Source organism: Rhamphochromis sp. 'chilingali' (genome assembly GCF_963969265.1).
Source record: "Rhamphochromis sp. 'chilingali' genome assembly, chromosome: 6".
In the NCBI taxonomy this organism is placed as follows: domain Eukaryota; kingdom Metazoa; phylum Chordata; class Actinopteri; order Cichliformes; family Cichlidae; genus Rhamphochromis; species Rhamphochromis sp. 'chilingali'.
Window position 1 is genome coordinate 18089774 of NC_137933.1, and position 24299 is coordinate 18114072.

General features: G+C 40.5%; 1 protein-coding gene across 2 annotated transcripts in view; it reads right to left on the reverse strand.

Annotated features, from left to right (window-relative positions):
• Positions 1 to 759: 759 nt before the first annotated feature.
• The window catches only part of rasa3 (RAS p21 protein activator 3), a 38437-nt gene continuing 14897 nt past the window's right edge, over positions 760 to 24299 (reverse strand). The window contains exons 3-24 of one of the 2 annotated variants that reach the window (XM_080884727.1): positions 23611 to 23714; positions 21576 to 21670; positions 18546 to 18622; positions 13471 to 13551; positions 13275 to 13347; positions 11579 to 11652; positions 11372 to 11476; positions 11085 to 11241; positions 10841 to 10989; positions 10647 to 10761; positions 10473 to 10547; positions 10273 to 10396; positions 9787 to 9893; positions 9162 to 9239; positions 8947 to 9024; positions 8602 to 8675; positions 4436 to 4542; positions 3356 to 3438; positions 3021 to 3229; positions 2827 to 2930; positions 2551 to 2734; positions 760 to 2419 (exon numbers count right to left, since the gene is read on the reverse strand). In XM_080884727.1, the coding sequence (XP_080740853.1) occupies positions 2344 to 2419; positions 2551 to 2734; positions 2827 to 2930; positions 3021 to 3229; positions 3356 to 3438; positions 4436 to 4542; positions 8602 to 8675; positions 8947 to 9024; positions 9162 to 9239; positions 9787 to 9893; positions 10273 to 10396; positions 10473 to 10547; positions 10647 to 10761; positions 10841 to 10989; positions 11085 to 11241; positions 11372 to 11476; positions 11579 to 11652; positions 13275 to 13347; positions 13471 to 13551; positions 18546 to 18622; positions 21576 to 21670; positions 23611 to 23714 (2329 nt within the window). In that variant the 3' untranslated portion in view covers positions 760 to 2343. Of the gene's footprint in view, positions 2420 to 2550; positions 2735 to 2826; positions 2931 to 3020; positions 3230 to 3355; positions 3472 to 4435; positions 4543 to 8601; positions 8676 to 8946; positions 9025 to 9161; positions 9240 to 9786; positions 9894 to 10272; positions 10397 to 10472; positions 10548 to 10646; positions 10762 to 10840; positions 10990 to 11084; positions 11242 to 11371; positions 11477 to 11578; positions 11653 to 13274; positions 13348 to 13470; positions 13552 to 18545; positions 18623 to 21575; positions 21671 to 23610; positions 23715 to 24299 lie in introns of both variants that reach the window. The other variant, XM_080884726.1, reaches the window with a different exon arrangement.

Sequence of the window (24299 nt, forward strand, 5' to 3'; positions counted from 1 at the left end):
TGCTCTCTTAATATTTTTTTACTGTTCATAAGACATCTGGGGAGAATAGATTGGCAAAATCTTCTTGAAAAGAAACAGTGATTGTATATGAGAGGAAAGAGGGGATACGCTACGTCAGGCCAAGAGTGAAGTAACAGTGTCTTCAGTATAATTACAGGCAGTGATCTGCCTTTCCTGACCTGTAACACTGTTTGATCAATTGGCAACACAACCCATCATGTCAGTCACATGTGTCCACACTGACAAAAACAAGCACACACCCACATAACAGACACACACACACCTCATCCAGCTCAGATACACAGCAAAATTTCCGTATGACAAGATAGAAAACAGAGTCAAATTGTTGAGTCAAATTGTTGTCCTTATTTGACCCACCCAAAAAACAAAAACATATAATTGGATTAGTTGCTCAGCTGTTTTACAAACAGTACAGTTATTTATTTTTTTTAATATATTTATATATATATTTCAAAAATGAACTTTAGAAAAGTGATAACTGGCACTGTTTGGGATCCTGTGACCATGGGGGCGAACACCCGCGAGGCTACATAAGCACATACTTGGATTCGGAAAATACAAAAGTCGTGGTTTGTAGTCGCTTGCAGAGGCTGCTGTCTACACTTCACATGCACTGTCGGAGTGAAAGACAAAAAATGCGTCCGCCTTTGCGAAAGCGTGGGACAACACAACACAGCTGGCTAGCAACAATAAATCCTGTACCTTCAATAGATGGTGAGGCGCTTCACAGCAGGTAGCTTTTCAGTGGAATGCATATAAATAAGAGTTCAAACGACAAGGTATGGAGGGAGTGGGAGGCTAACTCACAGAAACAAAAGAACCACATTATTATTAGGTAACCAGCGGGGCAACACAATCAGTCACACTCTATCCATTTCACAATTACAAACTAAGACAGGTTAAAATGTTAGTTTGTGTAATAATTAGAAGTGTATCTGAAAATAAAACATCCCTGTTAATGATCTCATTTGTGATAGCTGAAGGGGGTAGACTGGCTTTTACTTATTTTCCTGCTTACACAGGAGTGAAACAGGCCTCTGAGTTAATGTCAAGCTGTGGGGCCTTAGCCCAGCGCTGTGTGTCGGGGAAAAGTGTCTTTCCATTTCATCATTAAAGCTGCTTTTCTGACATTAATTATATTTATCCACCATAAATGGACAGTGAGTGATGAAAATTGTGTCTTATGACACAAAACAGTTGCTCTGCTGTAGTTATTAAAGCCAGTTTTGTACTGGACTACACTGTACTCAGCGTTCTCTAATATTCTGTCTCCCTTTCTGTTTGTATCAGTATAACATACAGTAGTCCACTACACTGTACAGCTGTACCTGTAAAAGGACTTGTTCTGTCACGTGCACATTTTCTGCATCTAAAGAAACTGGTTTTGAATGATGTAATTTAAAGCATAACCTGTGCGGGCAAGGGGAGGGAGAAATGCCAACCTGGGTACTGGTTACATGACGACCAAATGACAGACCAAAGCTTTAAAAACAAAACGTGGAAAACTCTTTTAAAAGGGTTTAAAATGTGGGCTAAAACTGTGTGTGGAGAGATTTTCGGTAGCTTAAATGAAGTCACTTGGACTGTGAATGGGCCCGACGATCCCTTTGTTTGTTTTTTTGTGGCTCTCCCTGAACTTGTATCCCGAAGACGCTGGGGGGAGAAGCTTGAAAGTGAAAGGTACACAGGTATAACATCACCCGCAGAGGGGATAAGCTGCAGTCATTCCTTCTCGTCTGGAGCTTCGTCCGTCAGACGGCATATGAAAGGTAACAATTTCAACAACATTTAAAATAACCGCACACAAATCAAAGAGGTAAAAGTCGCTTTCTGAAAACTGTGCTGTGAGGCTTGTTCGTCCGAAGATTTGGAGGCGATTAAAGTGCGTGCTGGTCACTGTCAGAACTGTCCAGTGAAAACCTTTGTTCTCTCGTCACGTCATGTAAAGGAGACGGTTACCTCTTCACTCATATCCCTCCTTTCCTCCACAAGTGCTCCTCTTTTTTCTCCTCTCTCTCTTCTAAAAGTGAGGTCTGTTTGTCCGAATGTGGAGCGATGCACTTTGAGAAACTGCAGGTAGGTCCATATACGCGGCTCTTGGAGTTTGGCAACGAGTCGTAAAGTTGTCATTTTCTCAAAACACGATCAGATCGGGGTGAAAGGTTGCTTTGCTTCCACAAGCGTCTTAAGGAAGTTATTTTAGACAAGGGAAATGCTTCAAAACTCAATACCAGACACAGAGCTCAGTTTCAGTGGATTTTTCTGCAGTAGAGAAAAATATGCTGGTTTTGTCCATCACAGAAACCGGATCCAGGGCTGTGGCTAGATGGAGTAGGTGGAGCTCTCAGACTGCTGGCGGATGTAGCACTGGAAACTCTTGTCTCCAATCGGATGCTCTCTGAGGACAAAGAAAAGGGAAAAAAAATGTGACTGCAGTGTTCTGAACTAGCGCCTCCACTTTGTTAAAGATACAATAAATGCATTCATCTATAACTTAACCTCCTAATACAACACAAGCAGTGCACGTACTGGCTGCCTATCTTTGTCTTCTTGAACTTGTCGCGTTTGTACTTGGTGTGCTGCTGTTCCAGCGTCTGCACGGCTGAAATGATCTGCTTCAGGGTTTTGTAGGTCTCCTGGGGGTCGTCTATGACGAAGGTGGAGTACTCCTCCTGCTCGGGGCCGTCATATACCGACTTACTGCCGCAGGCCTCTGCAGCGGGAAACGGAATGAGAGACGGAAATGTGAAAAAACACAAATGTGGGAAGTTTGGAAAAAAAAAAAACATGCGCTTGGCATTTAACCTTGCATCTTGATCAGTTTGGTCATGTATGTGCTGAACAGAGAGTAAATCCTCTCGGTCTCTCTGTCACCATCTACATCCAGCTGGATGTTTGCCGGGAGGCCGCTGAAAAAAACGAAGCGTGCATGGAATGAGAGAGAGCGGAAACAAAGCACAGGAATGTGAAGCTGCGCAGATGTTAGCAACTTTATGTACCCGGTGCAGGGCGTACACCCGGGAGCCGTGTCTGCTGAGAGCTTGCAGCACAGCCAGTGGCCGTTGAGGTAGGCTGAGGGGTGGTAGGTGCTCAGGCGTTTGCGGTTGCACTGGCTGACTTTGGTCAGGATGTCGATCCAGTCGCGCGCCTCTACGCAGTTATTGGCCTGGATGTAGAGCGCCCGCTCTGGCTGAATGACCTGGAACATCTGAAGGAGGAGTGTGGGAAGAAAAGAGTGCAAGTTAGGTAAGAAAGTAAACACTTGTAGGAGAGATTTGGGCCCAAATGCTCAAACCCTCAAATATTTCACAAGGGCTCACAGGGGGTTCCTTACATTTTTCATTTTGAAAGACTCCTCCTCCAGCCGCTCTACAGCCAGAATGTTCTCTATGGGAATGCTGCAAAGAGCTCCCTCACCTGGTGGGAACAGGAACAACATCAGACATGGAACTGTTGAGGTAATAACAAACTGGATTGTTATGACTGTCATTGAGATGCGTAGTATGGTGTAAATACACATTTTATTTGACCTGTTCCGTCCAGCTTCTTTTCTTGTTAGGCTTTCTGCTTTGTGGCAAATTGTCGTGATAAGGAGTTGTAGTATTTTCATATGGACTTTTTTTTTTAAAGAAAAAAAATTGTTTTACTCATATCGTAAGTTTTTAATCTAACAGTTAAAAGAGACAATTGGCTACCATTTCTAAGATGTTTAATTTGTTACACTTTACACCCATGCAGATTGTTGAGATCAGTTTTAACATCAATTATAAGCTTGTGACTTCTCTTTGTAGGATGATATTTCACCTTTCTTCATTACGTAACCATTTAAAAATCAGAAAGAGATCTACATATGTGGAAGATCTAATACAAAAGATGATATTAGAAAGCACAGCTGGTTTATTCCACATCAGTTCATGAAATGAGTTCAGCCTGCCAGGCCATGTCAAGATGTTGTCTAGGTATGAATGTGAGAGTGAATGAATAGTGGTATTGTAAAGCGCTTTGAGGGGTTCCGAAAAGCGCTATATAAATGCAATCCATTATTATTATTATTAGGTAGGATGATGTTTGAGCAGCTCCCAGAAGATAATTTTAAGCTATATTTCCAAATCTCTATCTCTATTTTTATGGCCTTTATAGACTTTTATCAGCAGGATGCACTCATAGGAAGTCATATGGTTTAACAAAGGAAGTTGATAACCACCATTGTGATTCCCATTTTTCTAAGTAGTATAGCCCTCTGCTTAAGGAATTTGAAAACTGCTCATGTATGTGTGTTCAGTAACCTAATATCCTCCACATATGTTGGATGATGAGTATGCAGATTTTGTCCCATGTCCCCACCATCCTGATGATACACAATCAGGTGAGTAAACAACGTTACTGGGATCACGAGCAGATCACAAGAGCGCACCTTTCGTTCTGTGGTAGGTGAATTCGTGGTTGGTGAGACGAAACCATCTCTTCTTGAAGTTTTTCATTCCAAACCGGTTTCTCCCCTGGGCTCTCTTTATCATGAACCTGTACAAAAATGGGAAAGAAAAATACGAGATGAGCATTTTTATTTCTTCACGCCGGAAAGTGTGCTACCTAAATGTGTAAGACGAAAAGCTATTTGTAAATGCCATTTTATTCGCTTAAAAGGGATCGGCTGCAGTCCTCTATTAATCATTCCAGTTACATGCTGGCAGTTATTTGAATTAACTGCTGCTGTACATGTTTTTGTTTTTTTTTAAGTACAGTACAGCTCTCATAGATCATGAGCCTATGAGTCAAAAAATGAGATGGGTCAGCAGGTAAAGGTACCAGTGTTTTTGCATATTTTACCCCAGTACCAACAAATTGTGCATAAATCACTGACTAAAACAGGATTCTAGTGATTTATTTCCAGCCTTCCATATAACCACTGATTTCTCTTTATTCCATTTCATTATGAAAATATACATGCTAGAGATGAAATGCAAGAAAAATGATGCATGACATCATCAGCACTCATTTTTTAGGGAATAAGCCAATCAATTTCTTAGTTGTTTAAAAGTTATTGTATTTTTTAAAGTTTTGTAAAACTGTGTTTACATGTCACTCTCTTTTGCGCCTTAATGCCATCAATATGATGTAAATATCCAATATAATGGATTAGATATCTTCAAGGATGTATTCTGATTTCTATAAACTGACATTCACATTCAGTTAAAGGAACCAGTGGTTGCCTGTTGCTTGAAATCATTGTATTAAAATGTTTCTAATGTTTTGTGAAAGACACAATTCATTGTTAAAACATGTAAAACCACTGGTATGCTCCTTTTAAGGATAGTAAACAGCAGAAGGTTTTCATTTTTGCGTTTTAGGGGCCAAAGGTCATGTGAAATACAAAAGCACCAACACTTTCCCACAACACAATTTGAACTCTTTACTACAGAGTGAAGAACATGCTGGTCTCACACCTGCTGCAAGCTGTGTTGGAAACTCAGTTGTGTTTAGTAGCGATATGGTCACAGTCTAGACTCTAGAGTAAGGACATAAAGGGTCAGGATGGGGGCAGATATGTGATCCAAGAAATGCTCACACAGTAGTCCACCTGACATGTCTGTCAGGTGGAGTCAAAACCCCTTTGTCATCAACAACTCAAATTTTAAGTCAGTCTTTACTATTTACTTGCCATTTATCAGTCAGCTAATACATTTACCAGTTATTGGTCACTATGTCTAGTAATGAATTTTAGCTGTTTGTTGTGTTTAACAACAAACTGTGTTTACTTATTTGCACTGTTAGCAAACAATTAAGTTATATTTAGCTACTTTGACTCTAAATTCATACTTTTAGTTAACAATTTCAACAACTAACCATATTTTTAGTTAATAATTTCTAACCATTTGGTCATAATTTAAGCTAACACCCAATTTAATAGCTGTTCATTATGTTTAGTGACCAATATTATCTTTTTGTTTCATGTTTATCCATACCATTAGCTAACAATTAATTTTTATTGAGCTAATTTTATAAAGTTATTGCAATTTTAAATCCGGTTTTAATTAACACTTTCATCATGAATCATTTTAGTCAAAATTTAACCATGATTCTATTTAACAGCTATTTAGTTTAGTACCAGTGTTTACCAAAAGCTGTGCTTGTTAATCTGTACCATTTAGCTAACAATTGACCTTTAGTTTAACTGTTTAGCATGCTTAACCATAAACTGTGGTAACTTCATATTGTTAGCTAGCGTTTAACTTAAACTGAGGCATTTTAACTGTAAAGCCATAGTTTTCGCTAACGATTTTAACTGCTAACCTTTTTTTTTTTTTAAACGAATCATTCCCAACCTTTTAGTTATAGATTTAGCTATGACTCTATTTACCAGCTACGTATTGTGTTTAGTGACCAGTGTTTGACTAGAAGCTGTGCTTGTTTAACCATATAATTAGCTGACAACTAACTTTTATTGAGCTAACTTCACTATAAATCAAATTTTTAGCTAACAATTTAAATTGCTAACCACATTTTTAACGACTGACTTGACTACCTTTTTAGTCATATTTTAGCTCACTCCATTCAACAGCTATTGATTATATTTAGTGACCAATTTTAACAGTTTTTCATGTTTAATTGGAAACTTTGCCTTTTTATCTGTAATGTTAAGTCAGAGTCTTACTCAGTTGTAGCTTGCTATTTTAACTGTAAATGCATATGTATAGCTAATAAATAAAATTGCTTAATCTTAATTTTGTCATATCCAAAGTTTCATCATTTTATAGCAGTATCTGAAGTTGGGCTAGCTGGTATATAATGATGTGCTACGTGACCGCTAGCGACACAGCTATGTTAGCATAATATAAACAAGCTAACTTTTTTCCACTCGATAAAAGTTAACGTGAGTGTTCTCGGTGGTCAGGAACAAATGTAATCGCATGGCAGGATGCTGTAAAAGGACCAAACTTCAGCCAGGAGAACAACTGAGATAATCCATCCATAATACGAGGTTAGTCATTCATATACTGCTGCATGGGCTGGGCTGTAGTTACATCCTAAGGTTTTAAAAACTGAGCTTAAATAAATGATTAGCGGTAATAAAAGCTGAGGGAGGTCAACAGTGATCACTGACTGTTTTAGGAGCTTTTTGAGATTAAATAGAAGAAAATACATAACATTAAACATGTTAACAACACAAAAGCCATATTAAACGCAGACTACTTTAGGCCCGGAAGTAGGATTCATCGCGTCATCACTGAACAACCGGATAGCATTTGCCAATTTATACTTTTTGCAATTATTTTAGCTAGCTATTTCCCCTTTTGACAATTACTTTGAATTATTTTTTACTATTTTACTATAAACTTTTAACTAAATGAAATATAAAATATAATTTTTGTTTTGTTTGTGTTTTAACTTTAATAAAATACACCCTCTCGTGACATACTGTACCCTTGGTTAACAATCACTGCAGTAACCCACCCCTGCGGTCACACTAAGCATGTCTGGCATTTGGAGGAACAACAAATTATGGCCATCAACACTGGTTACACTTCCTAAGTAAGCAGGCTTAAATGTGTACACTTTACTTTATACCATTACAGCCAGTGTATTCGTCGGTCTACTGCCATGTAAATGCAGAAAGATTAAAATCCAGAGCAGATAATAAGAGTTTCAGATAGTACAACAAGACAGACCACTTGTATACAGGTCAGATATAAAGTAAAGTGCAGCAGCATCTACCACAGCGCATGATGTTGGTGGGAGAAAAAAAAATACCCGGACTGATTTAGGTGGGGACACAGTGCACAAACAGTAGGGGGGTCTCAAGGGGCAAAGCCTTTATATAGAGAATCTCTTACCTGCCCTTCGTGCCTTTTGACCCCTTCCCATCAACCCTCTTTATAGTGAGTTTTACACTCCTACGCACAGTTGCAGAAACAAAAGAGGGTGGGGATGCTGGTGAGTGAATTGCTGGCACAACTAATGTCAAATGGAAACTCTCCTCCTCTTTAATGCCTCATTAGAAACATCAGAACAGCCAACGTGTCAGCACAAAAGAATCTGTTTACTACCTCAGATGGAGCTTTTCCGGAAATGTTTACTTTAAGGAGTCAGGTATGTAAAGGCTGAATCTGCTTCACTGTAACGCAAAGGTCTAGTCTGACAGTCAGATTAGGTTAGTTTTGCATAAAGACGTTCCACCACACCCCAAAGACGGATTGAGATCCAGGGAGGGTGGAGGGCATTTTAATATAGTTTAATACAGTGAACCCATTGTCATGTTAAAGAAACTAATGATGATTTGAGCTTCATTACATGGTCAAATATGGGCAGCAGCCTCCAGCAGTCATCAGAAGATGGTCAGATCAATGTTTGATGTATTGTGTGTTTAGAGACGCTCTTTTGCATGCCTTGATGTTGCCGTTCCATTGGCTTAAATTAGTTCTTGATTAGATATTTGCTTTAATGGACAGTTAAACTGGTATACCTAATAAAGTGGCCACTGTGGATATGACCACCTATCTAACGAAGAAGAATCTCGGAGGAGAAGTATTGGAGCTGTTTATAGTCTGCACCTTAAAAAGTTTTAGAAAGCAGGCTCCTTACCCCTCTTTGAGCATGATTGGCGTCTCAATGCTCTTTTGATCCCATTTTCCAGACGTGGAGATCAGATCCAAGAACTGTGGAGGTTAAGCGTAAGAAGGCCATCAATCAAAACGTTTATTGCTGTGGTAAAAGTCTGGGTCGGGCTCATGTGCCATCCCAGTTTTTTTATATCTGTAAAATGAATGCTTTCACATCATTTTATTCACTCATTTATTATCTGTTCATCTGTGTTTATTCTACTTGTGACACGCAAGACTAAAAGACTATTTGATCGTGTGTGTGCTGACAGGCAAAAATTCACTGAATGCAAGAAACGTGAAAGAAAATCAAAGATCAAACACTCACATTCTTCACAGCGTCTGCATATTTCTGCTCGTTGAAGTAGTCGTAAAAAGCAGCCATGTAAGACTCTTTGAAATTGGCCTTGAAGGACACAAAAAAAAGTATGTAAAGAGACAAGAGGTCAGCATTTTTGAACACTTAGACTGAAATACAAAGGAAGTCCAGCTCAGAGACAGGAACGAAAACAGAAAAACTGCACGCTGAGCTGAGAAACTCACAGATTTTGACTTGGCAAGACTCCCCAGGGTCTGGATCGTCTTAGATATGAGGGTGAGGGTTCTCGAAGTGGCAGGGTCCTGAGGGCAGGAAAGGGCGAATAAAATAAAATTCTCAAGCAGGACCAGAGCACAAAAAAGTAAAGCAGGAATGTTTAAACTTGGTTAGCTCTGAATCATGAAATAATTGCCAAAAAAAATATTTTGTTCTTTATTAAACTTTTATTACATTAATAAAAATGAATAATATTTGCTACATCTGGCTCATAAATATAAATAAATATGGCAAATAATAAATCTGTCAGCACAAATAAAAGTGTAAAGCTCCAGAAAAAGATCTGGTATCTCACTGCAAACTTTTCTGTGTTTTAATTGTTATTGTTTATCTACAACTTAGTTATTTTTGTGTACTATAAAGGCAGTGGTGGAGGTCTTTATTAGTAGGAAAGGCTGTAAAAACTATTAAAAAAAAAACACAGTTAAAAGGTCCAAATCCATGCCTCCCCTTCCCATTTTCCAAAGCCGTCCAGTGGGTCAGACTGGGGTCTTTGCTGGACCGATTCTGGCCCCCAGGCCTTATTTATGACACCCCTGCACTAGGCGTTAAAGGGTTAACCATCAAACTCACCGGATGGTGCGGTCGTAGATGGAACAGGTTTGGAGAGAGGATGGCTGGAGCGAAAAAACGGAGGAAGATGAAACTGCTCACTGCTGTGTATCGGACGTCTTGGTCAACTAGAGAGCAGAAAACAGAAAGTTTTGATTAGACCTGTTCTGAAAGTCCAAAACTTCACAAAAACAGGACTGATGCAGGATATCCACACAAAGAAAACATGTAAAAGCTTCTTCGTTCTGAATGAATGCAGTGCCATGTAATGGCCAACAGGAGGCAGCACAGTATAAGAGACACAGTTCATAATGTGTTACAGATGACCTTAAGGGTTGTAAAGGAGGTTTAAGTGTTTAACAGAGCATAAAAAGCCTTTCTGTTTCTGAGTGAATAGAAAAAAAAAGTGTCCTTGGACATCTTGCACATCCTTTACCATCCTTTATTTCCTGTTTCATATTAGCAGCTTTTTTCATCCCCCTCTAAGCCATTCATTCTCCAGGTTACCTTGGAAACGAGTGGCAGCAGACTCTCGCAGAGAGAAGAAGATATCACACATGACGGTGGGACAGCGAACACCAGAGGTTGTGATAACGTTGAAGATGCGGTCTACATAGTGACGAAGGTTTTCCTGAGGTGTGAAGAGCAGGAGTCAGAAAACACGCACCGGCACAAACTAACAGACTTCTTTGGTTTCTCCTTCTTACCCTGTTCGTCTCCAGGTTTTCTGACTCTTTGAGCTTGACGGGGTCGATTTCACAGGGCTTGTGTTCAGTGCAGATCTGCGGCGAGTTAGAAAAGCGTGCGATTATTATTTCATGAGAGATTTTTCAAACGTAACTCGGGGAAATGAAAAACGTGTTGACATCAAAGTGTCACACCTCATCTATAATTGGCTTGAGCGTGACTTGGAGATAGTGCATTCCTGCCAGCTTCATGGTCTCATCGATGCACTTAGAAGTCAGCGAGTTTCCCCTGAAAATGGTGTTTGGATCCCTGCGAAAAGAACAAAAAAGTGAGAATTTGGAGTGAAAACAAACAAATACTGGTCTAAAAGTTGTAATGAGTCACTCACTGTGTGCGGTTAATTTCAGCATGAGCAATGGCGCTGATGAAAGGCACTATTTTGCCGTAATGAAGAAAGAGACGCACGAGAGGGATGGCGGCTTCTTGCTTCTCTCGACACACCTCCCCGAGAGTATGAGCTGTGGACGCTGAAACGGGCTGAACACAGAGGAGGGGGGTTGAAAACGGCGGTTAGCAGCACGATTAACAGTACTTGAGTGGGGGGGAGGGGTTAGCAGAGCAGGTGCACACACCTCGACATTAGCGGAGTGCAGCAGCAGATCTCTGAGCGGAGTGTAGTGTTCGGAGGGGAAGACGTGGTCCTCGGTGTAAACGATGTTCAGACGCAGAGAGCCGAGCTCATCAACCTTCACAGACTTCCCCCCGTTCTCCCTGGGCTGCAGAAAGTACCTGCACAGGAAAAAGTGTCGTTTTATAACATCTTTAAAACTAGACTGGATTAAAAACGGACAGTTGTAACATGTAATCCTAAAGCGAGGACTGGGTGGAGGGTGGAATGTGTGCCCTGTTTTTTTCTCACCATGCGTCGTGTACTCCGGCCTGACCCAGGACCCGCAGGGGCACACGCACACCTCCCAGAAACTCATCCCCAAACTTCAGATTGCTGGCGTTCCACAGGTCCACCCTGAACACAAAGAGCATGGAACCGATCAAACACCAGAGAGGCTTGACGCCATGCCAAGTTCAGCGCTGATCCCGGCACAGACAAGACAGCAAACTGACTCACCTCAGCGCCAGTTTGTCAACATCCTCCTCTTCAACGTCAAACTGCCGCTTTGTGTAGCTCAATGGCCGCGTTACCTAGAAATGGAGAAAGTTTCAATTTGTTTACATCCTATTTAAAAAAAACGATTTTAAATCATTTTGGATGCAAAAGAGGATCTCGCTCACGCTGGTTTGGGGCAGTAAGAAAAGACATTTTGAAGCAATGAAACAAAAAATCTGATCACATGACAGAAATATGATGGATGGGCTATGTTAGAGCGAGGGGGGAGGTGCTGCCAGCTGAAAGCATGACAGGCAATGCACAGTTGTGTTCATGTGGTGGTTAGGAATAAATAGGACGTTCTTGTCGGCTAGAAATCAATGGGCCAGATTGTTTGGTTTGTCTGAATCAATCACAGTCTTGTCCTGCTGTCTGCTGGTGCTGCAACGAGGAGGCCACGGCAGAGTAAGTTCCTCAGCGAGAAGGAGGAGCAAACACAAAAATGTCAGAGTGAGCGAGGGTTAACGGGGTCAGTGTGATAGGGGGTGTATGAAAAATATCTTTACATATAAGCTAATGCAAAGAGAGTGTTTTTTTTTTCCAAAGAACATTTTTCTAATTTGTTCACATGTAACGTTGCTAAGCTGTGCTGCCATGTTTTTTTTTCTCTCTAAAAAAAGCTTTTTTCCTCTTGGATCATTGCAACGCTCTGACCTTGGGGTGAATTTGCTGGGACGTCCACTCTTATAAAGATCGTGGCATTGTGCAAACATAGATTTTCCAGAAAGGCAAACAGCTAAAACTTCTGCTTTTAAAGAGGTGATCACACTTGCTGATGATCAGTTAATTGAGTGGATTTAATTAACGGCACCTTGATGATACTGACCGAGAAGTAAGGTTGTACTTAGTCTTTCACATGAGTGCACGAAATCCCATGAAAACTTTCTGTTTCACATGACTGTAGCTTGTTGATACTAACTATACATTAGCTTGTTAGCATTTGTTTATTAGCCACGCTTGTTTTTGTAAAAGTTACAATGTCTGCTTTATTTCTACAATTAGTAATCACAGCTCAAACCCCCCCACCCCCAATTATTTATCTTATGCCTCCCCTCAGTTCCTGTCTTTTTAATGCCTCGCTGCCTGAAAGCCCACTTTGGAAGCAAACCTGCTCCTAAACTTCCAGCAAACATGCCCGAGTGAGCTAACAGGATATTATGTCAAAAACAGAGTGATAGCAAACACCTGGCATTGCCACACTGCCCCAAAGCCTTGGAGTCAATAGCTATGAGGGCTCTACGTAGTTATGCTCTTCATACAGACCACAATTTACTATCTTAGATTCTAAAAATCAATAATTCAGCTCGTGTTTAATGTATGTGAAGCCTGTGCAAATACCACTGCTCATTCAGTGGGAGGAACATATGAGGTTCGAGGTTTTTCACTAGCCATGAAAACCTCTAACTTGATACAAAAATGAGGTGTTGTTCACGAATAGTTATCAGTAATTTGGGAATAACCCCTCCCCAAGTAAAACACAATAGTTTAACTCATCAATAACCTCGTTCAAGTGTAATAAAGAGAATTATAAGGTCAATGGCCTTTCAGAGGAACTGGGATTGTGAATCAGGCCACATTTGACATGAAACTGGAAAATTGACAATTACACTTATTTGTATTGTTAATATATATATTTTTTCATTTCTTGACACACTACCTCAAAATAGAAAACCTCCTCAAACTGTGGATTGTTGGTTTTTCTCTTCACCTTAGTCTTCTTGGCTTCTGACCTGAGCGGTAAAGAAAAGCAGATGGAGATAAATCATCCACATCCATGTATATTCAAAGCTAAACGTGATAAAGTTGTACATGCTGACTTCTAAAATCACACTTAATTGTGTAAGATCTCACACCTTGAAGGACCTAGCAAGGACACGGCAGCGTAGGGGTCACATTGGCCGTTGACAATCGGAAGACCTTGGCACTCCAGTACTCTGCAGAAACAGACGAAGTGAACATCAGCGAATGAGCACACACACACACACACACACACACACACACACACACACACACACACACACACACACACACACACACACACACACACCATAGTCCTACAAGTTGTGTCACAATAACAGCTGTAAAAACCCAGATGTTCTTTACAATATACTAATTATTTTAAGTTCAGGTGTTCTAATCTCCAATCCTTAATAAAAGAGGAGTTGGCTCAACTGTTTCCTTCATTTAAAAATAGCAGCAAAAAAAAAAAAAGGTGAAGGATGAAGAGATCGCCAAATACCAATGGTAAAACAAAACCGTCTGAATATACTCCTGGAGGACTCTTAAAGCCCCATTACACTTTACATAATCAGTTAATGATATTACTCGTAATAGGGTCATGAGTACTGTCAAGATCATTGAGAGCTGACACCCAATCTCCCAGCCCTGCACACCCAGTAAGAGCCTCAGACCTCTAGTCAACCCGCCTATAGGATAAGAACAAAAAAGAAGCTATTATCAACACAGAAATAATTGCTATTGTGCACGTAGCATCCGACCACATATGCAAGTTTCTGTGGAGGTAAACAACCAGCAAACAACCTGCATGCAAAAAGTAGATGACTGTGCTTTTGTGATTATTTGAGTTTATTCTGGAGGTTCTCAGTATCTTAGTGCTAAAAAAAAAGACTCAATACAGCTCAAAATTCATTTAAGAATCAATTTTTTCTAATTTGAAGACATTAAAGAAATTTACCTGAATACACCTGCATATACTTTTTGAGATAATTGGTGACATCTGAAGCCTTTGTGAGAATTTAAGGATGTTTTTCCTGCTGGTCAGGCTAAATACAGTTTAACCCATGATTAATGTCTTTAAATCACTCCTGTGCCTTTCCTGGAGAAAACGTCCATTCAGCTTTACCCACGGACTATTTAACAACAGACAATGTGTCACCACTTCCTGTCATTGTGCAAAGAAAAAGCGAGGCCAACACATCTCAGAAATGGGTGCTGACATCTTGGGCTGGTGATGTCATTTGAAACAAGAGTTTTCTGGGCATACACGTTCCCTGTAGACTTGTTTTGCTCTTAGCTTGGTTTGCACCAGCGCAAAGTGGCGACTTCAGGCTTTTGGTCCATAAGTGACACCCAAGAATTGTGATTTTTCTAAAAAATATGACATTTATTTCACTTCTTTCATTATAAATAAACACACTGCATTTTAAAGTAGATAATATAAAGATTGTTTACACTTTATAGTATAAAAATCTATGATCGCCACATTTTATTAAGTTATTGACATCTTGCATATTCTAATTTCTCCCCTATGGTATAATGTAAGTATATTTTTCATCTTATTTGTGTGACGTAGACAGTTTATATGCGACAAAAAGCAAGCTGTTAAAAAGTTCCCTTTTAAAGCACAAAGAACTAAAAACTAACCGAACGCTGGCTGAGTACACTAAAAAAAAGGTCAGGACGAAGCGGTAAAATGATGTTTCAGAGTGATTCACTGTAATCTATGTCTACGTGTCACCGCTGTCCTCCTACCCCATGACATCATGCTGTAAGGAGATTAGCATCCAAACAGGACACCCAGCGGGACGAATCACTTCCTGTGTGTCACCACTTGTGATGCACCACTAGTCACAACACATGATGAACCACACGGCAAATCACAGAAGCGCTGCCCGCAATTGAATAGACACACATGTATGCACACAGATGCGCGTGCACACGCAGGTCCCCTAATAAGGAATAAGAAGTGGGCTGGGTTAAGCATCACTAATGCCAGAGCACTTCCTGGCCAGTAAGCTTGTTTATATAACCCTTGTTTGGCCTACAATCCTGGCCCCACGCTACCTCATCACTGCTGTGAGCTCTGGCATGCCAGACAGCGGTGGAGATCCGGACTTTTTTTTGGTTGTTTTAGTCCACATTACTCATATTAGGTTAATGTGCTTCACCGCTGCACCCATGCTTCCTGTCAAAAACAATATCACTCAAATAAAAGAGAAACTAATTACATCACAGCCCAGACAAATAGAGTGGATGTGATTATGAGTCAGTGTCTCTGATGGCTACACCACTGCGATATATGAGAGCAGGGACGTTATAAGGCACTTGTTATCTCCTGATGTCCCCCATGGTTTTACACGACCAGCTCCAATCTGCTTGTCAGTGTCTCGAGTCATCAGTTTTCTCAGCATTTTGTTTACCTGTCTGTTTCCAAACAGGGCCCACAAGGAGCCTGCATGAACTCTGATACACTGCCTCAGGGGACTCTGAGTCAGTGATATTTGCGGTTGCAAGCTGAGAGAAAAAAGAAAGAGAAATGGGGAAAAGAAATACTGAAGGTGGAAATTAGAAACAAGCGAGCACTACAAACCGTTACTGATCCCTAAAGGCTCGAGGCTACATGTAGCACTACATGTAGATATTACTGAGAGGTCAGATTGAGGCATCTAGAATACAGCAGTCAAGATCGACTAGGGACAAGCTAGAGACATAAGCAGTACGCTAAAGTTGGAACAATTTGTGAAGGCAAATTTTAATTCATATTTGCGCCTTTAGACTGAAGCCGTGAAGGATCATAGATATGTTTTATCACCTGAAAATGGGTCTTTTTAAAAATAAGTTTGTCCTACAGTGGCCACCGTAGCTAGGGTTATGCACTTGAATTAAGTGGGGTAAAAAACAGAATTCGGTTAACTGAATCTGCAATCTACTGACATCTAGTGGTGAGATTTTCCCCACTGTACCTTTAAGTCTAGCAATAACCTCTGGGACTAAAAAGTGTCAAAAACTGCAGTTCCTCTAATCACCACTTGAGGCTGAGTCCCACATTGAAATGTCAACTCTACATTAATATACTTGTATCTCAATACTTAATAGTATGTATTAAGCATGTATTAAGATGCATTTTTATAGCCCGATATTAAAACACAAAAAAAAGATTTTATTGTCTCAGTGCAAATGTTCCCCACTCATAAATACAGTGGGAATTTATTCTTATAACTCTCAAGTCTAAATATTGTTATCTAGACAGCTGTTAAGTCTTAGAGTTAAGGGCATAGTCCGTTTGACTGACAGGCAGCTTCCAGTTACTCCAGTCACGCTTGACCTCTCGGTTTGTGGTGTTGGTGCCTTTTGGAGCATTTATAATTAAATTACCTGACAAATGATATGGGTCGCTGTGTAGCGAATTATGACATGTTGTGAGGTTGGTTCTGGCTTGGCATTAATTAGCTGGTATCTGTTTCTGTGAAACCGACCTGCAGAGTGTACAGATACAGCTTACCAAACAAGCTTGTTTTTACTAGCTTATACGTCAACTCACCAACCTCTAGTTATTAAAAAAGTACACAAAATTAACATGCTGACACTGAGGCATTAAAATGCAGAGTTCAGAAACCAATGCATGATGTCATGGTGGCTATGTCTGTTTTTATATCCTACTTTCAGCTTTCAGCTCTCCCTTATTCACAAGGACTTGCCACTGTTACATTTTTACACACTATGTCCTTCCTGATACAACTCCCAAGGGATTTGTGTCCCCTAGAGTCAAACTCAGGGCTATGGAGCCACTCTGTCTGACTTCATATAAATTCAGACAAGATAAGAAGAGATCTTAACTCTGGGAATACTCTAAAGTAATAAGACTAAAAACTTTGAAGCCTTCTTCTTATTTTGTTTATACTTTTGCAGTAATTTTAAATGGTAAATGGCCTGTATTTATATAGCGCTTTACTAGTCCCTAAGGACCCCAAAGCGCTTTACATATCCAGTCACACACACATTCACACACTGGTGATGGCAAGCTACATTGTAGCCACAGCCACCCTGGGGTGCACTGACAGAGGCGAGGCTGCCGGACACTGGCGCCACCGGGCCCTCTGACCACCACCAGTAGGCAACGGGTGAAGTGTCTTGCCCAAGGACACAACGACCGAGACTGTCCAAGCCGGGGCTCGAACCGGCAACCTTCCGATTACAAGGCGAACTCCCAACTCTTAAGCCACAATCGCCCATAATAAAACGTAATACAGCCTGCTGCTTCTGCTTCTTTTTTTGGGTGATAGTGGTTTCTTAAAATAGTTTAAACACCACTTGAATTGAGGAATTCATTCAGTATAAATCAGCAGGCTACACACTTACTTCATAGTTGTAGTCCTAAACCCTCGGGGGGTGTGGAGTTCAATCAGAAACATATCTGACTTTGTGTTTGAGGTATTCTGCTGTAAAATGAGTACTAACGTCTGCCAGCATGTCATGTTTTTCCCTTTGAGAGATGGGAAGGGGGTTTAAATTGATATAACCATCATCTGTGTTTTTGTGATTTATGGAAACTGAAACTAGCTATGTACTTGCTTTTAAAAAAAGCCCCCTGTGTGTAGCATCAAACAAAAACTACACAAGACAACAACGTGCTTAAAATGTAACTGTTAGTAAAAAACCCACACGGGACTCAACTCTGAAGACGTGAATGAAGCTGGGTCTCCAGTTTACAACACTTTAACGGTAAATTAATAATGGCTAAGACTTTTTTGCTTAATGGACAAGGCTCTCCCCGTCTCTGCCGTACACGTGTCTTTCTAGAGAAATCTGACTAGATGACCTGCTGCTTTCCACTCTAAGCTCCTTACCCACGATGTGCACTGGGAACAGAGCCACGCTGGCTCGTCATCAGCCTGTACTGCTACACGCTACAAAGGCTGAAAAACCAACAAGCGCACACAGTCGTAAGCGTAATAATTCATCCATGAGCACAATTATCATTATTCATCGCTTAAGTTTACCAGTCACATGTGAATACAGTCACATTTTCAAACAACAAAGGGCCATGTACAAAAAAAGTGTCTTTGTCACCGCCTGTTAGCACCATAGTGGTACAAAGAAAGATGGTATGGCAATGCGGGTAAAAAATGTACATTAAATCCAAGCATTTTTTGCGTGTTTACGTGTTTGTGTGTATGAGTGGCCTCACCGTGTGGCCAGTTTATGGCTGATGACGCCACTGTCCGTAATGACTTCACTCAGACGAAGCTCCAGGTGCACTTTTCCCTGCATGACACAAAAACAGAGACACCTGTTATTAGCCCATTGTTTGTCCACTGAGAACACAGCATAAAATTCAGCCCTCTGCAGATTTTTACCCTGATGTGTGTACAGGAAATACAGTTGGTTTGTGTAACAAGACAAATTTCTGCTAAATCTGAAACTGAAACCGACATGCAATCTGGTGCAAACTTGGTGTTTCTTAATCTTATCTAAGGCGTGAAACAGTTTCTCAGAATAGGACCGATCCATGGAGAGGGAGTTTCATTCAACACACACAGAAATACGGAGTAATTTATCTCTAATAAATCCCCACACAAAACAAAAACACACAATCATGAACAAGTGGAATTCCTTCAGTAACAGAGACACTGTGAAAATAGCTGAGCCTGAACATCATGCTGAAGTTATTCTTCCTCTGAAGTGATTGGATTAATGACATGATGACAGTGCAGCAATGCAGCTGTCTAGAAAAACTTCATTAATTAACAGCATCAGTATGCAAACCTACAGGCGTTGGCTCTTTCTGCACGATTCAAGCTGAGAGAACAAACACACGCACACTTTACACACACATGTGCACACAGGCAAAACAATGTGTCCTCTATTGAAAAGAGAAGAGAGACACTCTATCTTCCTACTTCATCTGATCCATCACATTCACTTTTCTCTCTCTTGTCTCATTCTCTCACACATCCTTCCTCTCCCCAGCTCCTCGCATGAATGTCTCTCTGTTTCAGACCACTGCTCTAGGGCTACACACACCCATCTGTCTGCAGATGTTACTGTTCACTGTTCACTGTGTCTCACACTCTGTGTGTGCATGTGTGTGGGTGAGTGACACTGCTGAATAGTGAATAGTAGAGAATACTGCACATGTAATAAATAAGTATGGTGGACAAGTGCTATAAAACGAAATCTGTACATATCATAACAACAAGTTGAAGACCCTACAATATTAAAACGAAAGAAACCCCAACAATCACACAACCCCTCTGCGAGCAAGCACTTGGTAAATGTGGGAAGGAAAAACTCCCTTTTAACAGGAAGTAACCTCCAGCAGAACCAAGCTCAAAGAGAGTCATCTGCCGCGACTGGCTGTGAGCGAGGGGAAAGAGGACAAAGCAACTGACAGACACATCAGTGGTAACAGAGAGACTGCAAACAGTGCTACACTGAACATTAAAACGACCCTTTCATACAGCGCTGTCCTTTAATCTTCCCGCAAACACTTCTTTTATCTTTGTCATACAAGATGAGTCAATGAAAACAAAAACCTGCAGTCCAAACATAAGCTCTCACATCTGTCAATCAGCTGACATTTAGCCATTAATTTCATTCATTCATGGCAAATAGAGAGCATAGAGTAATATTATAAAAGCTGCACGTTAACTCTTAGAGGTGAACAAATGTTTTTTATGTAGACACAGAGACGCAGGTGACTTTGACCCTCCAGTCTCAAATGTTTCAGGTGCACACACAGTCTGTTTGTTTGGGTTCTGCCCCAATTCAGACACAAACACACAGATGCACTACATCTATACATGGTGGAGGGAAGGTGTAATATTTAAAAGTTTTGATATGAGTACATTTAAAACACTTGTATTTCCGTACCAAAACAGTGCTGTTTAGTACCTTATCTTCAGGAATATGATTTTTAAGCAGGGCCCTTTTCCCTTAAACCAAACAGCTTATTAAAAGAGGATTTACTGTATGAATAAGTAAAGTGACACAAGTTCTTAACATTAGGTACCCTAATTGATATTAGATTAAGGACAGACCTAAGCTAGTGTTTGCCACTATAGCTCACAGGCAACCCATGTATCAAAAACTAGTGTCTGCTAATGTTGGCTAAAGGCAACTAATATTAGCTGAGGTGCCACTATAGCTCACCGGGTTGATCAGGTGACCCATGTACTGAAGGCTAATGTTTGAAAATGTCAGCTAATGTTAAAAAACTTCAGCTAGTGTTAGATAAAGTTAGCTAACATTAGCTGGGCTATCAACACATAAAATGAAGACTGGTAAGTAATGTAAATTCATGTTTGCTAAGTTTAGCTTGAGGTACTGTTAGCGAAAGTTAGCTAACATTAGCTGGGGTACCACTGTGGCGCACCTGGTTGAGAAGGTGACCTTAGCCTAGTATTCAGTATTGAAGGCTAATCAGAATTGATTCTGATTAGCAAGCACTAGCTAATGTCAGCTAGCCTATTCTTTCAGGTGCTCTGTTATTCACAGGGGCGGTCGCCACAGCAGCAGGAACTACATATTTGATTTGTCAGATTTTTTACACCAGATCCCCTTCCTGATCCAACCCTACCAGAGATTTGTGTCTATACCTGGTCTCGAATTGGGGCTCTTTCATGTGCTGGGTTAAAATTTTAAGACTTTGAGACTTTAAGATTTTACCTGACAATGTGTTTGCCACCAAGTGTTTAGTTTATATTAAAAATCAAAAGGAATAAACTCACATCGAAACAACAGTGGCACCAACAAATAAAAGGAGGGTGATAATGAAGCAATGTGGGCTTACAATAATCTAATACAATGTCTTTTTTCACACTATGTTTTTTTGTGAAAATTTTCAAAGAAGCTTATCAGTGTACGGGGAAAAAAGGGGAACATGACTGTGCAGCTGTGTGATGGGATTAATGCTGTGAACTGTTAAATTTACATTAAGTGGAGAAATTAGAAATGCTATTATAAGACTGACCCAAATAAAGGGTTTCTCTTACCAGTGATGATTTATGGTTTAGGTTTGCTTTGAATGTTGACTGACATTAAAAGTATATAATGCCAGCTTTCAATTTTAACTGTACACATTTTTAGGGGAGATATAAAAACCCTTTAAAGCTGTAGAAAAAAACAACAACTAGAGATTGTACAAAAAGAGAGGAAGAGATGAAAAGTGCACACTTAGTTTTGTTATAAAAGTATGTCTCCGTGTCTTTGTACTGACCTGCACCTCTGAGTCAGCGCTGACAGGTTGTAGCTGGAACCAGGTGTCTTTCCCGTGATATTTCTGCAGGTCCTCTTTCTTCACGGCAACCTTGCCTACGCACATGTTAGCACACAAAGATAAATGAGCTGAAAAACACAACTCACTTCATGCATCCCAAAAAGCCTGCGTACTTCAGTGTGACGTAGATCGTGAATGCTTGACAAACTCTTACACAAATACTTACATGTCTGCTCATGTACTGTAAAACCACATGCCAATTGCTTTTTAATGCACACAGTCACCTGGCACAGAAATACAACAACGTGCATTTCAGTACCCTGGAAATGACTCCAGTCATTTCTTTTCTGAAATCAGTCAGAGCAGGGGTTTGCAACACCCACAGACATTAACACACATACCCACACACACATAAATTTTTCCATTTGTGTGTGTGGTGCTTGAGACCTCACACACACCCACGCTGCATATCCAAACCCACCAGTACACACTGACACACCCAATGATAGAAACATCCGCCCACACAAACAAACACACACCTTTGACACGTATTTGTAGCCAAAACATTGTTCTGCGATAAAGCAGTCATACCCACTATACAGATACACATATATGATGGTGTATATATATATATATATATATATATATATATATATATATATATATATATATATATATGCAGTTGTGGTCACAAGTTTACATACCATAATCGTGGGCATCAATGTTTCACGATAATTTGGGGGCTTTTAACGATTTGTTTGAACTGTAACGATCATGTTTGACTTTAGCTGGTAGTTTGTCTTTGCCAGCAATAAAGGATTTGTTTGACAGCACTCATTGGATTGATCAATACTGAGAACAATGGAAATGTCCAAGGAACTCAGTGAAGATCTAAGGAGAACTCAAGATTTACACAAGTTGGGAAGGTCTCTTGGAGTAATTTCCAAACAAGTGCAAATTCCAAGAACATCAGTTTAAAAACTGAATGTCAGTACAAGTTATTCTGATGTTTCACCTCAAAATCCAAACTGCCAACCTCAGATGAGAGGTTTTGGGCAGAAAAAAAATAACATTTTAAAAAGGAAATAATGCATCCTTAGCTGTTGCTGTAATTGATGGTGTTTGAAAAGGTGTCCCAACCCAGAACAGAGAGATCCTGGATCGTGGGAAAAACATCAATGAAACATCAATGAGTCTGTACGTTGCCATGGAGACAGACACTGGTACCTATTGATGGTTCTGTAGAAATAAGTATGAGAGACCAGTCGCCCACGATTGCAAATCAAAACACAGGAAGTGAAGCGTGGTTGAGTCTGCGGTAGGTGCTGGACTGGATCAGTGGGAGGGACGCTCTTGTTCCGCTCTGACTGGCTGTTTCCCTTTCATTTAACAGCTGATGTGCTGAGCATGGAAAAAGGTTAAGTCAGCTAAATGTCAGCTGTGACCTTCACTAAGGTGCTATTTTTGATTTTACACCCTCAGCACAAATGAATGGTTTCACCAGGTGCGTGCATCCACCTAAACAAACTTCCTTGCAAAAAGAATAACGACACCACCGCCATGCTTGCATCGTTCTGCATTATGCTCTCATGCAGCTGTTTTTGTTTATTTAAACCTGTAAAAATCTCGAGTTGTGACTCTGTCACTTATCTGGCTCTGCCTGCCTACGATGGAAGCGCCTAATCAGATACGGCTAACAATTTAACATCCAATCACAGGACAATGCCTAAAAACAGTGGGAGGTTTGAGTAAGAACAGTAAAAACCTGTGGTGAGTATATTTACCATGGCCCCCCACGCAACATATAACTTGTTTGTCTGTGTTTACACTTATACACTGAGCTGCTGCACTGAGGTTTGTCTCAGCATGCCTGCTCTGGGACAGAGGACAGAGAGCTCAACAGTTGAAGCAAAGGGTGGGTGGGTGGGGTGGGTTTCACACTACAGAATTTTGCCTTGGTTTCAGAATCGTTACGCCCGTAGCGAGAGGTGAAACGGTGAGGTTTTTTTATCGAGAGGAGCAGTTGCCTACTCACCGATACTGGAGTCCCTTCTGAAGACATCCCTGTCGAAAATGTAAAAGGAGAGGTGCCTGAAGCTACGCGGGATCTCGCAGTAGAAGTCCTCCCCGTAGAACGGACTGCAGGAGAGAAGAGAGGAACTGTGATCAGTCTGATAAAGCAAGCTGCACGACTAACACAGATGGCGAGATTTTGAAAGTTGAGAGAAGAAATTCAGGTCACATGTCTGCAACATGTTCTGGACAAAGAGATATAGCAAAATGCAGATTCAAGTCACGAATGCAATGAAAGGCTTTGGAATTATTCAAAGAAAAAATGATCGGATCTTTCATTATCGTGAGAAACTATTGGTTTAGATAGAGAAGTCATACTGAGAAAGACAGTGTGCAAGTTTTTCTTGGTATTGTGAATGCAGTGGGTTTCAGTACCACTGTACCCCTTTACAGCCTGTTGTGAACCATGCCATTTAAGTGGTGCTGCATTATCTACGACACCAAATAACTGCCTTTTAATTCATTTATTTCATCTTTGTCTGGAAACAGCGTCATATTTTAAAGTAATACTTTCACTACTATAGCAGTATTTCAATGTAAAGTATTCTATGAAATACAAGATGTCGTGCTTGGAAAGTAACAAAGCAGCCTATCAAGTTTAAAGTGAGCTAATTGATGGACTGGTTGGTTAATCTGCAAACTATTCGTGCC